The sequence below is a fragment of the Dromaius novaehollandiae genome, chromosome 2 (genome assembly GCF_036370855.1).
Source record: "Dromaius novaehollandiae isolate bDroNov1 chromosome 2, bDroNov1.hap1, whole genome shotgun sequence".
NCBI lineage: Eukaryota > Metazoa > Chordata > Aves > Casuariiformes > Dromaiidae > Dromaius > Dromaius novaehollandiae.
Window position 1 is genome coordinate 129434093 of NC_088099.1, and position 15100 is coordinate 129449192.

Here is a 15100-nt window from a genome sequence, read left to right on the forward strand (position 1 = left end):
TGGGTATCAAGAAGTTCACAGCCAAGCTGGCAAAAATAAATTATTGTAAAAATAACAAAGCAATTCACTTCTTAGTTCAGTTCTTACATATTGAAGTCGATGGCATTACCTCAGATAACAGTGTCTTGAAAGCAGAGATCCTCTGGTCCCTGGAATACGATACTGCACGAGAACGTAGAATTTGGGAGTCACTAGAAAACGTATGCCCATGGAAATAACTGATTAGATCAAAATCATGACTTTTAGATGTTTTTCTTCCCAAGAAGTACAATTTTCAGTTTCATGACCTCTGTGGAGCATACAAGTAATAGTAACAGAGAAATACAATTCCCGGCAGGGGGGATTTATCTTATCCTAAAGTCTGTTTAAAATAGGTAAGGTAAATTGCTTTCTCCATGTTTCCATTGCCTAGTGGTAGCCTAGACAACTAGTTTAAACTAGCTGCCTTACTTTTTCATGACTAAAGATAGACAAGTTGAGTCTCACCCTAAATGTAAACATGTGAGTATCGACTAAATTTAAAGAAAGAGACTTAAGTTTCTTCAAGTATTGCCAACCTCAAGCATTTGAAAACCAGGCTGCTGGTATTACGATCTTCGTAAAAATGAATAGTATATTCATTTTTTTTATTTTTAGGCTTCATGTTTTTGAGGTCAAGGGAAGGATTGGGGGGACTTGACTACAGACTGTGGATGTATTGTGTTTTCTTAAAATTTCAAGCCAAAGATTCTCCCTCCAGAGCACCAGGAGCTGGAGCTGAGAGAAGGTCCAGGAGCTGGGACTGTGAGAAAAACACAGAGTGATGCCCGAGTCACGCTGGCAGGAAGGGCTGAAGCATGGGGGCTGAGTGAGTGTTGGGGTAAGGAGCAGCAGTTGACCTGTAAGAATAATGACAGTAGGGCTTTTGTTGTTCCTCTTGGTTGTAAATATAATTTTCAAACCAATTTAAAATGCAGTGAAAGGTGGAGCTGAATAAACAGGAGAAATCCAGCATGGAGACGGAGAGGGAATGGTGGGGAGTATAAAATAATGTAAGCATTTATCCAGCTGAAGGCCAGGACATTAAACAAATAACCACTTTACCCCAGTTATAAAATCACTGAAAATATTTAGCATCAAAACCTTTGCAGCTCTGGAAGACAGTCTCCCACAGGAAGTGCTCACTGCCTAAATTTAGATCAAAGCTGGAACTCGCTAGCGCAGGACTAGGGCACAGATTCTTGTGCTAAATTCTTCCATCCTCCTGTGTCCTCTTCCCTCCCCCCCGCCCCTTCTTCCTCCTCGGTGTAAAAATTAGCCGTGTGCTTGTGTTACCTATTTTGCAGGTTTATTTAAAACTTACCGTCCCCAAGGAATGCTGTATTTTTAAGTGGTTAGTCACTGGAGTGTGCCGTTTCTGTCGAAATGCTAGCGGCACGGCGGTGGTGGCATGGCCTCTGCCTGCGGGGGGACCGTGGCGTTTGGGCAGAAGAGCCGTTACGTTTTCTCCTTTTACTTTTGGTGTGACTTTCTGCACAGGAAGCGCTTTGAAGTGCACCACCGCACTAAAAATAGCGGTCTTCTAGGTAGCGTGTTTGAACACACGCTTCTACGGAGAGCAGCAACTGACAGGAAACCTCTCGCAAATGGGAGAGAATATTTCCAGGGCGCCTCTGCCTTTTTCCCTGCCTCGGTGCGAAGGCGGTGCTCTTACCTGAGCTCAGTTAACGCTGCTCTGGGGGAAAGGATGGAAAAGAGACCTGCTGGGGAGGCAAAACAAGGCAGCAGCGACAGGAGGACTGTTGCTCTCAAGCCCCACGAGTGCTCACACCATCCTCCACTATTAAAGAAGGAAGGCAGTAGAAGTAATGACTCCTGCTTTGCTGCAGATTGGTCCTCCACGTCATCCCTCGGCAGTAAGCCTACCCCCACGTTGCCTGCGTTGCCTGCGCTCACCAGGCTCTGCTGTGCGACTGCTGTTCATCTGACTTCACCTGGCCCGTGCCTTCCCGGTAGACCAAGCAGCCAATATTCCCCCAAAAATCAAAACAAAACACAACGTAATGCCTGAGCAGTCCTTGCCCTTTACCTTAGTGGCAGCAATAATTGGATCCATTTCATCTACACTATCAGGGACTTGTAAGATACTTTGTAGGCATAGTTTATTTGAGGCTGCTGCTGTTTGTCAAATCTGGCTGACGTTGGCCGGAGCATCACGCATTGAGCCGTGTCGTGTATTGCCATACAAAAGAAAGATTTTGGTTAGCTGTGTTATTTTGCACTGCAAAAGTGTTTTGCAAAATTGGATGTGGACTACTACATTCCTATTACAGATGGAGAAACCAAGATGTATAAATTTGAAGTGGTTCATTCTCTGGGCAAGCACGTGGCATAGCATGGAATGAAATCCTTATCGCCCCTCATCCTACAAAAATGTATTTCTTCATGTCCAGAATCCACTAAGTTAAGGAAGGAGGTTTGCTGCATCTTCAACTTCTATTAAAACTTGAAAGTGAGGTTTCCATTTTCTGAACAATTTTTAATTAGGCGTCTAAAAACCTATCTCCAGGAGTTGGTAGTATATTATCCTTATAATAAAATAGGGTTTCCAGGCAAGTGTATGCTTATTGCGGTTGGGGGAGATTTTGTTTGATTGATTCCCCTTCTGATTTACTTTTTTTCTTTTTTTTAATCCTTTAATCTATGGCCAATTTGGAGCAGGAGGTTGGTTTTGCTTACTTTTTTTGCCTGTGCGAAGTAGGGTAATGAAACTAACTTTAAGATTATATAAAGCAGGTATAGTTTCAAGTTGTAGCCCCACCACAAGACGTTCTGTTGAAAGAAAAGAGTCCTAGGTGCCTTTTCTGTAGTCATAGACGGTTGTGGGGAAAATACACAAAGCAGAAAGATACTATATTTCCGAACAGAGTCTCAGTGCAAGCTGTGGGCATTGCCCATGGCAGAAAAGAGAGCTCCAGAGCGTACAGCTTAGCATCTTATCTAGCCCTTTATAATTTGTAATGATATAAATGGGGAAATTCCTTCAGTGGAAGCTAGACTTTGACATGGCAATATTTATAAACCAAACTTAATATTTAGCTGAAATTACATTTCAGTAGAGCTGAAATAATTTTGTAACTAATTAAGTTTTAATGTATGTTTTTCTACATAATGGTGATAAGTACTTTAAAAGCTAGATATTTTTTAAAATACAAAAGTATTTTTAAATATGATTTATCTAGTGTTTTCTAGGATTTAGCGTCTCAGTCCTGTGGAGATTGTTGTAATTGCATTGCTTAAAGATAGTGAAAATAGGTGCACAAGAACTTTCTTGTGATACTTAACGCTTTTATCAGGAATTTTTTTTAAATTCATGACAAATAATTGTATTGCAGGGAGTTTAGGGTGTGCCTTCTATTTACATAAAGTTCAATTTAGGCCATTAACAAAATAAATATAGAATATAAATAAAAGAAAAATCCCATGAAACTAACCAAGTAAATATTTTAATGCTCGTTTCTGCACATATGATGCCATTTGAGGGTGGGTCTGGAAAGACTTAGGCTACCCTAATAGCACGATGTTAAGTCTAAAACTAAAACTGCCTTGCAACTTCTGCAGCAGTTGCGAACCCCGATCTCATCAGAAAAATAAAATATTTGATAATGATTATGTTAAAGAGAAAAAGGAGGGTTATATATTTCTGTTGTAATACTTCTGGCCTTTCTTTGCCACTTCCTGAGAGGAATTAAAAGCATGGTGGGGAGTGCAGTTCTGTGACACGTTTGGATCAATAAATTTGTCCTTGTTTTTTTAATGCCTGTTGTTTAAACAAAGAACTGCACTAGCCTGAATGTTAAAAAAAGACATAAATTCCCTCACAAAAAAAAACAGAAAAAACCCTGCAACATGTAAAACTTCCCTTTACTGTTGTCTGAAATATGTTTAATGAAGTCCATATGTCTTAATTCCCCCAAAGACAGTTGAATCATCCTTTTATAATTTATGATACTCAGCATCAGTCTCCTTTAGCACATCAGTCAGAACTCAAAATGCAGCTTCTATAAACAAATCCTCTTGGAGTACCTTTTTGAATCTGTCGATCAGCTTTCCCCTTAACAATTTAGGTTGCTTTTAATAACATTCGAATTCCTCCTGGCTCAACCTTTTCTGTTGACGTGCTGTTTGTAGTGCCTGGAAGGTAACACATCCACATGGGCATTTGTCAAGAGCAGGTAATGTCAGACCAATCTGTTTTCCTTGTGCACCAGTGTAAACGGGCTTTTTGGCATGAGAGAAACAGTTTATGTCGTGTATCTTGATTTTAGTAAGGCTTTTTGGCGCAGTTACTCATGGCATTCTCGTAAGCAGATTAGAGATGGATGGTCAAGATGAAAGTGCTCTGAGTAGTTTCAGGAAGCTGCTTGGAAAGGCTCACACACCGAATACTTGTTAAGGATTCACTGTCAAAATCGGGGGTACTGCAGGATTTGTACAGGGTCTAGAGCTATTCGTTATCTTAGTTAATGACCTGATGATAGAGTATTCTTGGTAAACCTACATGCGACACTTGAATATATACAGATACACTGGAGGACAGAATTCAAATTCAATGGCAACTAGGAGATATGGAGTAAAAATCTTAGAATATTCAAGACGAACAAATACTATTTGCTACAGTTAGTCAGGAATAATCAGCTGCACATACTAAAAAAAAAAAAGAGTGGGACAACTGGCTATATCACAGTTTTTCAGAATTATGCCTAGGGGTGATGGTGACAAGACAAATGAGAGTTAGCAGTGTCATATGGTGAAAAATTTACCAGCTATTCTGGAATATACCTTCGAATGTGTAGGGTGAACTCTCTGCTTTACTCAGCCCTTTCAAGGCTTCAGCTGAAGTAGTGCCCTGGACGCTGCACTTCAGCAAAAACTTGGATCAATTCAGGACAGCGCGTAGGGGCAACAAGAATAATAGGAGGTCTAGAAAACAGGCTCGGTGCTAAAAGGAAAGCTCGAATGGGCTGAGATTGTTTAACCTTAGCCTAAAAAACAGAGCCATATATCAGGCTTCAAATAAATAAGAAGGTTAGAAAAAGGGGAACACGGTTTGTTCTCCAGATTCAAGGTAGGACGGGAAGGAAGGGCCTACATTTCAGTGAGGAAGATTTTGCATCGACACTGAGGGAAAGCATTTTAATGGTAAGGGTGGCAGAGTGCTTCAAACAAATTCCCTGAGGAAGCTGTGGGTTTTCTTTTGCTGGATGTTTTTAAGAAGATAGGAGCTTCTGTTCGGATTGGCATATACCAATTTTGCCTTGAGGGGGCTAGTTTTCTTCTGATCCACTGATTCTGTGATTTCCAATCATTTTGCCAATAACATCAGCCTCCTGATCAACCCACCTGCTGCCTTTTAACAGAGTAAACTCTTCCTTCTTTTGCACCGTGTGTTCTGATCTGCGAGTCTAGGAGGTCATGTGGAAGGAGTAAAGAGTAATACCGTGTTCGTCTGCAGTAAGACATCCAGAAAAGTTGTGTAGAGATGTAACCTAGATGCATCTTAGCTACCTTTGAATAAAATAGCTCAGCTGCCCAGGAGCAAGTTAACTGTGGCAGCATGAGTTCAGTAGAGACTATTGTACGCTGCTTCGTAGCTGGACTGAGAACTGCGGTGGCCAGTTTAAGCCATCTCAGGTATTTCTACACTACCCTGTGATCTGCAGAATAAGCATACTGCAAGTAAGCAAGTAAGTGCATGATGTGGTGGTAGGAAGGAAGGCAACAGGAAGAATTGTATTTGACGTGTGCATGTGTTTCTGCCGATCCTTCTCTGCTCCCTAGCCTTCATGTATGTTAGCTCATTCTCTGCCTCTCTTTTGTGTTGGTAGAGTTCCTGATGAAGGCATTAAGTCTGAGTAGATCTGTGTTAGAAATACTGTCATATTTCCTGTGCAGCTTAGTGGAACCTGAGACCGTACTGCTTATTTGTTACTGCTGTCCTAAAGAGTTTTTATACTCTTACATATTGAAAGTTCTAGGAGTAGATAAATGGTAATAATTTCCAAGTTTCCATGAGCAAAAGATTTTAATTCTGAGTGTTTAGAGGCAGAGATGTTGACAAAATACTAATACTGGTGAAAACTGGCATTTTTAAGAAAAATATCCTGGTCAATTTTTATGTTACTATGGGATAAACTTAGATTTTTTTGCCATCTTTTTGTTAAGTTTCTATTGAATTTCTTGCTGAGATGTAATTTTCACTGATTTGGGTAGTTGTGAGAAAAATAAATTCCTGAATCTGCTAACTAATTGACAATTGTTAATTTGTAGAACTTCATTGAATTACGTATTTCTTTCCAGTTAATTTCTGTGGAGTTATTCAATGTTAAGGTTTTTAATGTAACAAAGAAAATACTTATGGAGAATTGTTTCAGCCATGAAGCAACTTTTCCATCATATGCTTTTAATCAACTCATAAAGCAACTAGAAACATGATTGTGCTGAAAGGAGTATTTGTTATACCTACATAAATCTCCATCTTCGTCACTGTTGGATGTCCCTGTCTGCCAAATTGTACGTGCTGTCTGTACAGTCGCGTGGAGGGCACCCTCCCGGTTCCCCTTTGCACGAGGTGTGTGTAGTGTGGCTGTCTGCACTTCCTGGCGCTGGGGTGTGAACGGCGCACCGATGCTGCGGGCAGCGCTAGTTCCCCAAACGCGGGGTAGTGAAGCCCTGGGAGGCATGCATGGGCTCTTCTCTACAACCTAGTAAGCTTCTTCCACCCCAGGCGTCTTGGAGGAAACATCTAAAGTCTCTGCAAGCATCGCAGTGGTTCGTTTGTCACTGCGCGCTATAAGAGCAGGACGTCGTCAGCAGATGAGCCGTAACGTGTGCTCTTTTTTTCCTTGCAGCCAGGCAGCGAGTTGGACAACTTGGAGGAGATCCTGGATGACCTACAGAACAGCCAGTTACCGCAGCTTTTCCCCGATAGCCGAGCAGGCGCGCCAGCGGGCTCGGTTGACAAGCAAGCCATCATCAATGACCTCATGCAGCTCACCAGTGACAGCAGCCCCGGCACATCTGTGGGCACCCAGAAACCAGCAATGAGGATTTCACAGAGCAGTGAGTTTGCCTTATGCGAGTATCTGAAAAGATTGAGAACCCAGAAAGTCGTCGCTGTCATGCCTCTGGGTCGGCCAGGCTAGGAACTAGGCAGTTTCCCAGCATTTTCTCGTTTTCTGCGATGAGATGGCGCCATCTGCGGTTGTGTTATTTTGAAACACATTTGGAGATTATATAAAATTCACATAGTATTCTGGAAGTCGGTGCCCCTTTGAGGGGTTATAAGGGCTACTCTCAAAATAACGTATTTCTGTCAGAAGGTATGACGCCTGCTATGGGTCTATATTATGCTGCTATTGTGAGGCTTTTCAGGTAGTGGATGTGTGCGTTTTGTTTTGGTGCAGATTCTATTTTTTTAACCAGTCCTTTTGATAAAAGGGGAGAGAAAAGCTTTTCAAAGCATGAAAGTAAGTGTTCTTCTAAAACCACAAGATTAATAGAAAGACATATGATTAGAAGGAATGCCTAAATTAATTTAGAAATTGTGGCTTTTAATTGAGTCGCTTTCTAGCTGACAATTCCTTAACTTTATTAATTAAATTACAAATCAGGACAGAAATATTGGTCTACCACTATAAAATAATTGAAAGCAAGACAGGAGAGTTATCTGTCATGAATGTTGAATAAAATAGCATAAAAGCCACTGCTTAGTTTTTTTCCCTCGGCTATGATGGCGGCATCTGTTAGCTCCATAAATGTACACCAGTGTGTTTTTTTCAAACACAGTATTTAGGTAGTGCTTTTAATAAACTGTAGTCATTTTGTTGCTATTAAAAGAAGCCATTTTTTCAAGAATAACACCACTCCACTTTCAAGTGAACTCAAATTATTACTAGAAATGTTTAAATAAATATTAATATTAAAATTTATATTAAAAATACCACAGCTCCTTAAACTATAATATATTGAAACAGTGTGAATGTTGCTCAAAGAAAGATGCTTATATTTAATGTGCTCATTTTTGTAAGTATGGGAAAACTAACAGCAGCAGCACATAAGTCAGAGAAAAGTCTCTGTGCATTTGAAATCTTAAAACTATTCTGTCTGAAATGAGATCTGCTGGTTCCTTCCAGAGTAGCATAGGCTTTTGGCTTTCCCAAGTTAACCCTTTGCTTTGACGCATATTTCTTCCTCTTACCTACTTTGTTTTTAGATGAGATGTAATTCCAAAAGTTTCTTCCAGGCAAATGTTAACATTTTCACTGGTAGCCAATGAATTTGGATGACTTTGTCTGTCATTAATATTCTTTAGGTATCTTAGAGTAAGATTAATGACAGACGATGAGTCTTTTTTTTGTGTTACATCATGCTCATTACCACGGTGTAAAAAGAAACTATTTTGCCATGCTGCTTTTGTCAGAGGTTTCGCTGACCTAAATCTTTCAATTGTCTTGAGTTGTTCAGATTATGCATAGTATCAAAATGTTTAATGTACAGGCCTATCAAATAGTATATTTATTAATTGCTTTTGATTTTATCATATAAATACAATTTTTTTACTTCATTTCTGTGTATCATACTGCAGAAGGAGCTTTGGAAACATTTTCACATTTTCGTCTTTAAATCTGTTTTCAAAGCTACTGGCGGTACAGTAACAGCATGATTGTAAGTGGGAATGTCTTGCTGGTTAGCAGCAGGTTCGTTTTTTCTTTTCCATTTAAAAAAAGGCATCATTTCCCTTGTAAATTAGTACCCTACAACTTTTTTCCCTAGCTCAGTCTCGTGTCTGTATCTGCTTTCTGTAGAGATTTTCTGCCTCGTTTTCAGTAGAAGAGCATACAGAAAACAGGTGCAGAGACATAGTGAATAACATCTCCTATGCCCCCATAAAAGCAATGTAGAATCAATGTCAAATCATATACAATTCCAAAAGTAATTTTATTTTTTTTCCAAATAAATGATCAGCCTTGATTTGTTAAAGTTTTTACATGAAGATGCTTTAAATATTTTAATCTATTTTTAAAAGTTTTTGAGAGCATCGAAAGCTGCTAGGTTTGTGAGATTCCTAAAGTTTATTGTTTGGGAAGCAAGGAGCCTCCCTTGGTCACATCCTGACTGTGCGATCTGAGGATCTGAGCACCATCACATCTCATGAACCATGCTGCTATTTTGTGCTAGATGGTTTCCAGCTTTTCTTTTTGTTGGATCAGTGGTTGTTTATAAAGCTACCTGCATTATAACTTCCTCATCTGTGTTATTTTTCAAACTTCTAGAGCAAACTGTCCTGAAGTTGTTACTTAAGTTAGGTTTTAGCTCTATCCTTAGACTTTATGGTGCCCCTACACTTGGGGAGATCAGTTTTGTCTCGTAAGTAAGTTTTGCTTGTTTTTTTGAACAGCTACTGAGCAGAAAATTTTGACCCAATGGTTAGGAATGAGATATATTTGCAGCAGTTTATTCCCTATACACACATATAAGCAAGTTCACCTGTCAGAGAATAAAAAATGCAGTAGGTTCCTATAATCTGGTTTCATAAAGTGAGAAGTCAGAAACCTTTGTAATAAGGTATTTCTGTACTTTTTAACAAGCTCAATAAGCGTCATCTGAGTTCTCAAATTCAGAAGTATCAGTACTGTGATCTAAAATAAGAAGTTTTCTGACTTCTTCGTAATGCGGTGACTAAAAATGGAGAAGTTGCTTAAAGGATGCCATTAAATCAGAGCCTGTCCTAGTGGAAGCTATCAGAAATTATTGCAAATAATAGTATTACAAAAATAATTTATGTATTTATATGTATTTTGTTGGTACGATTGGAGATGGAATTGTGTAAGCATATGCTCAGTATTTGGTTCATGTCTGAGAAGCACTTGTGCACACGCACAAGTTTCATGCGCTTGAAGATTTCCCAAGGACCAGCTGACCCAGCTGCTTGCCAGCCAAGAGTTGAAGCTCACTTTTCTAAGGCAGCTTGTAGTTTTCTTTGCAGAGGCTGATTTTAACAGCACAAAACACTAAAGGGCCTCAAAAGAGGAAAATATTTCTGTAGGTGTGACAATAAACATCAAGTATGGCCCTACTTTCCAGGATACTATGGTGTCACTGCTCTGAATCTGGACCCTTTATTCATTGTTGTTGAATCATGAAAGTATTTATTTTTATTAATGACAAGAGATGTAAAAAAAATTTAGGAGGGACATGTAGAAATGGGGCTACAGGATTCAGTACAGCCTCAATCTGTCCTTCATTTTAGTAACTTCTTCAGGGGCATAGCTTATGTTGGAAAACTTTCAGGACTGTCGGCTACAGGATTCAGTACAGCCTCAATCTGTCCTTCATTTTAGTAACTTCTTCAGGGGCATAGCTTATGTTGGAAAACTTTCAGGACTGTCGGATAATCCTAACAATCTGCCTCAGGATGGCATCTGCACTCAGAGCCCCACTAGGTATAAGATTAATTGGTGGTAGTATGCACATCACGTAGTGCTACATTTTGCTGTAGTTGTTCTTCAGTCAGTTAAATTGCATTGTTTGAAGTTTTAAAAATACAAATGATACCCGTTTTGATGTCAGAATGTTCCATTTTGAAATGTACATTAAAATGTCTAGAGAGATGTTTCTCACACAGATATGGAATAGGCTACTTATGCAGCCTTAAATAACTCAACTCTAGAGCTTGGAGTATATTAGGGTTTTGTTTTGTTTTGTTTTTTTACAAGTAAAGTTTCCACTCTTGTAACTTTGCTTTTTGTTTGCTCCTCCTGTCTAGCTTTTAATAACCCACGAGCAGGGCAACTGGGCAGGTTATTGCCAAACCAGAATTTACCACTGGACATCACGCTGCAGAATCCAACAGGCACAGGAAACTTCCCCCCCATAAGAACTAGTAGCCCATATTCAGTGATACCTCAGCCGGGACTGATGGGCAGGAATGAGGGGATGATAGGAAATCAAGGAACTTTAGGGAACAATAGCACAGGTAAGAAGTCTTTCCGTTTGTTCTCATATATTTGATTAATAGACTATATCACATGTAACTTAATCAATGTTAGGGCTATTAACAGTGCAGGACGTATTTTGTACATTTGTGTTTAGTGGGCTGGTATGTGTTGGCATGTTTGTTTTGAACAACTTCTATTTCAAAATGCAGATTTTTTTAGGTGTGCTCTTTGTGCCCTGCTGTTCACTTACCTGAAACCTTGTAGATGAACTCCTCGTATTGGCAGTTATAATCTGTTCACATCATTATTCCAGATTCATCTGAGTCTTGGACTGGCAGAGTCCTTCCAAAACAAATTTGTGGGCAGTGCTGCTGCCCTTACCACGAGTATTCTGTGAAGACCCTGTTATTGCCTTCACTTATCCTTTATTTATTAGTATTAGTTTTCCTTTTAAATAACAAAAATGTGAATCCTTTATGTCATTTTCTAAAATACAAACTTTTTTGGAACCATCAGATGTTGTAATAGTACTGCCTGTTTAAACTGTATCATGGATTATGCCTGGTTTGCAATGCATTGATTTCTTCATGTTGCCTTAATACTGTACAAAGATAGCAGAGATTGTATCACAGGAAAAGTTTGACTGAATGATTTATTTCAACCAGTGTATAGTCTGAGACTGTCCAAGTGTGAAACAACAGCTAAAAACTTTGAATAATTGGATGTTGTAAGTCCTTCTGACAGGCCATTCACTGTCAAAGTTTTGTATTTAGTTTGCATCAGTATTAAAAAACACATACTGCCAGACACTGATGTATCCTATTTCAGCAGTTTAGAGGTCAACTTGTGGTCTTTGAAGTGTCCTGTTACTTTCATGTTATGTATACATATTAGAGGATGTTACTCATCTTGTGTATACAAGCTGGAGTGTATAATCTATATTCCTGCCATTTGGTCTTTCAGCTAAAAGAATATGCACAAAAATAAAACAGAACAAACCTGAGGTTGTTAAATTGAAGCAAATTTTGTACCGCAGCTAAAACAGTGACCCTCTTTAGAGGGTTTTCCTCCTTGGTTATATATCGTTGCATAGTTGGACTGGTGAATAATAAATATTTGGAGGCTTTTTAGCATTCATTTAAGTTTGTTGCAAAATACAGCTAGAGACCAGTAGTCCAATCTGAAAACAGTGGTTTATCTGGTTCCTTAACTGTACAAAATTGAAATGTTTAAATGCTATGAATAAACAATTCTGGGGGCTTTTTTTAAACTACCGTCAGAATGTAGTACTCTATATATTCCAAGTGTAAATAAACTGTGTCAGTTGTTTACTGTAGATGTAGGAGGACTTCCCCTAAAATAACGGTAATGAACTTCAGCATGTATCGGAAAGTTCCTGTGAGTAATTTCCCTGCACTGTCTATTGGTTCGAGATTATTTGGGTGAGCCGTGAAGCTAAGAGGGCTCTTGATTCTCAATGAAAAGACTTGCCAGAAGATGTGTGCAAATGCGAGTTTAAATTTAATCCTAATTTGGACGTATGTATAGCGATAGCATGTTGTTACTCAAATCTTCATTCTCACTTAGCGCTTGGAAAGTAAAGCCCTGTCACACACAGCAGCAAACGTGATTCATTTCCTGAGGAAGGAAGTCCGGGCTATCCACACACCCTCAGCACCTGTTGCCGAGTGCATGTGGGAACACTTACCCCTAACAGCGTTTCAGAAATGATGAAAGGATCTTCCTTATGTAAAATGTGTAATAATCTCCAGCGCCTTGACTAAGCAGCATAATGCATCGTTCTGTAGCTTTGCACATCTGGACAGGCAGTTGTGATACGATGTGCTTTGAGTAAAACTGCTGCATTTTTATCTCTTAAAAATTCAGCTAATCAGCCAGTTGTAATGCTAAAGTCGTTCTGCATCGTGTTGCTGCACCTGAGTCTGTCTGGCTTTTGTGCAGGACTGATTGGTGGCAATACCCCTCGGCCTGCCATGGCATCTGGGGACTGGGGGAGCCAGGCTTCTGCTGTGAGGGTGACCTGCGCGCCCACGACCAGTGCCCTGAGCAGGCCCATCCAAGGAGGCATGATACGTAACCCCACAGCCAGCATTCCCCTGCGGCCCAGCAGCCAGCCCGGCCCGCGGCAGATGCTCCCATCTCAGGTCATGAATATGGGTAAGTCGGCTATGCCGCTTTGCATGCGCTGGATTGGAAAAGTTGAAGCACCAAAAAAAAAGAGAAAAGAAAAAAAAAAGCTCGCTTCAATTCTAGATTTGATGAGAAGAGTATTCCAAGAATTAGATATTCAACAGGGAAAGTTTCCTGTGTAAGCAGGAATGTGTATAAAACATTAATTTTTAAAGTGTGCAATGATATGAATAATTTTCTTTAGCCACTTAGTAGTATGACGTAAGAAAGAGGATATAAAGTTGCTCTTGTTTATTAAAGACTCAGGGTTTTTTTAGGAGGAGGAAGTACTGTAAGTACTCTCATGGTGCTTGGTCAGTACATTATTTATTGACAGCTACAAGCAAGTACGTTATGGTATTGACTATCTATTATTAATATTTTTATGTTTATCTCCTGCAATAAGTTCTTGTTAGTTTTTGTATTTGTGATGCCATATCTGCTCTCTTGCAGTTTTGATCCATTTTCAGAGTTCTCTTGATACTTGCTCAGATTTTAAAAGCAGTTTTTAAGAATAATTTCATGATGCTTTTGAAGTGCAACATGACTAAGTCTTAATGTTTTCATTTGCTTTTACTGTACAATAGATAATCCAATGGAAAGAATTAACATCAGAATAGATGCTTTTCACAAATTTTATATGGTTATTTTTCTTGATTAGGGCCATCTGAATTGGAGATGAATATAGGGGGACCTCAGTATAGCCAACAGCAGGCCCCTCCCAATCAGACTGCGCCGTGGCCCGACAGCATCTTGCCTATAGAGCAGGCAACTTTCGGTGGTCAGAACAGGTAAGTCTTGGTGTCCCATGGAGAGATCTTATAGCCTCATGTTTTGTAAGCCTCATGGAAGTGAATTCCTATGTAAAATATTCATCAAATTTATATCAATTTTATGCTTGTAGTATTTTATGCCTATGAAATGTATACATGTTCCAGTAATACTCGTAATTGCTTTCTTTGACAGTTAATGTGTTGGAAGAATTAAAAGTTCTGTATCACAGTAAATGCTGCCACTGCTTCAGATAGTTGTATCATTTTTCACCTCCCAAGCATCATTCATGTAGTCTGTTACACAGTTAAATTGTGAGTAAAGTACATAATTGTTTTAGAGAAAAATTAAACATTGTAGTATGTAAAATTAAAAAAAAGTACTTCCAGTTGTTTAACGTACAGAACTTGACCTATGGTTTTTACCTTTTTTTACCATATGTATTCATGCCCATTTATTTGGAAAGTCCTTTTACTAGCCCCAGTGACTACTTTTCCAGGTCATAATGCCCTTTTTAGAAGTTTCCTTCAAAGTCTGTGATCAGTTTGATTGAAAGATCTTTTCTTTTGCTCCTCCCCTGTGAGAATAGTAGAAATTTTTCTACACATATGATTGATTAATTTATATTTTTGAAATGTGTGAAAGATACATCATATATATATTTATTTTTATTATTTAGTGACTGGGATCTAATTAAAAAGCATATGTTTTTGTTTGTTTTCTGTTTACCGTCCTTTGGTTTTTTAGGTGTATAGCCTGATGATACATCTCTTCCCTTCTGCGTAGCTTTGACATAGAGATTAGACTTCCATGGCAACCATATATTTCATTATGGAAACTAACTACACAAACATGGAGTATTTTTGTTTTTCCAAAGAAAGACACATAAAAAGGATTCACATATAGTGCCCTTTCCTCCCTCAGTGTGTGACAACTATTGTTGGCTCCGAGTAATTATCTGGGATAGTACGTTACCATATAGTAGCTGTCTTTGATTGCAAAATGCTTTGCTCTTCATATTTTCTGTTGTAGTCTTGTAGTAGTGTGCTTAAAGTAGGGTTTGTTGTGAACTGCACAAAATAAAAATACATCCTTTGCCTGCTGATAAGGCACCATTTGAGATTTAGTTTATTTCTCAGTATGCTTTCTCCTTTGGGTTT

General features: G+C 39.0%; 1 protein-coding gene across 8 annotated transcripts in view; it reads left to right on the plus strand.

Moving 5' to 3' along the window:
* The window catches only part of NCOA2 (nuclear receptor coactivator 2), a 192131-nt gene that overhangs the window by 153217 nt on the left and 23814 nt on the right, over window positions 1-15100 (plus strand). For all 8 annotated transcript variants that reach the window (XM_064507415.1, XM_064507413.1, XM_064507414.1 and 5 more), the window contains 4 exons: window positions 6891-7101; window positions 10808-11017; window positions 12942-13157; window positions 13831-13960. In XM_064507415.1, the coding sequence (XP_064363485.1) occupies window positions 6891-7101; window positions 10808-11017; window positions 12942-13157; window positions 13831-13960 (767 nt within the window). The remainder of the gene's footprint in view (window positions 1-6890; window positions 7102-10807; window positions 11018-12941; window positions 13158-13830; window positions 13961-15100) is intronic.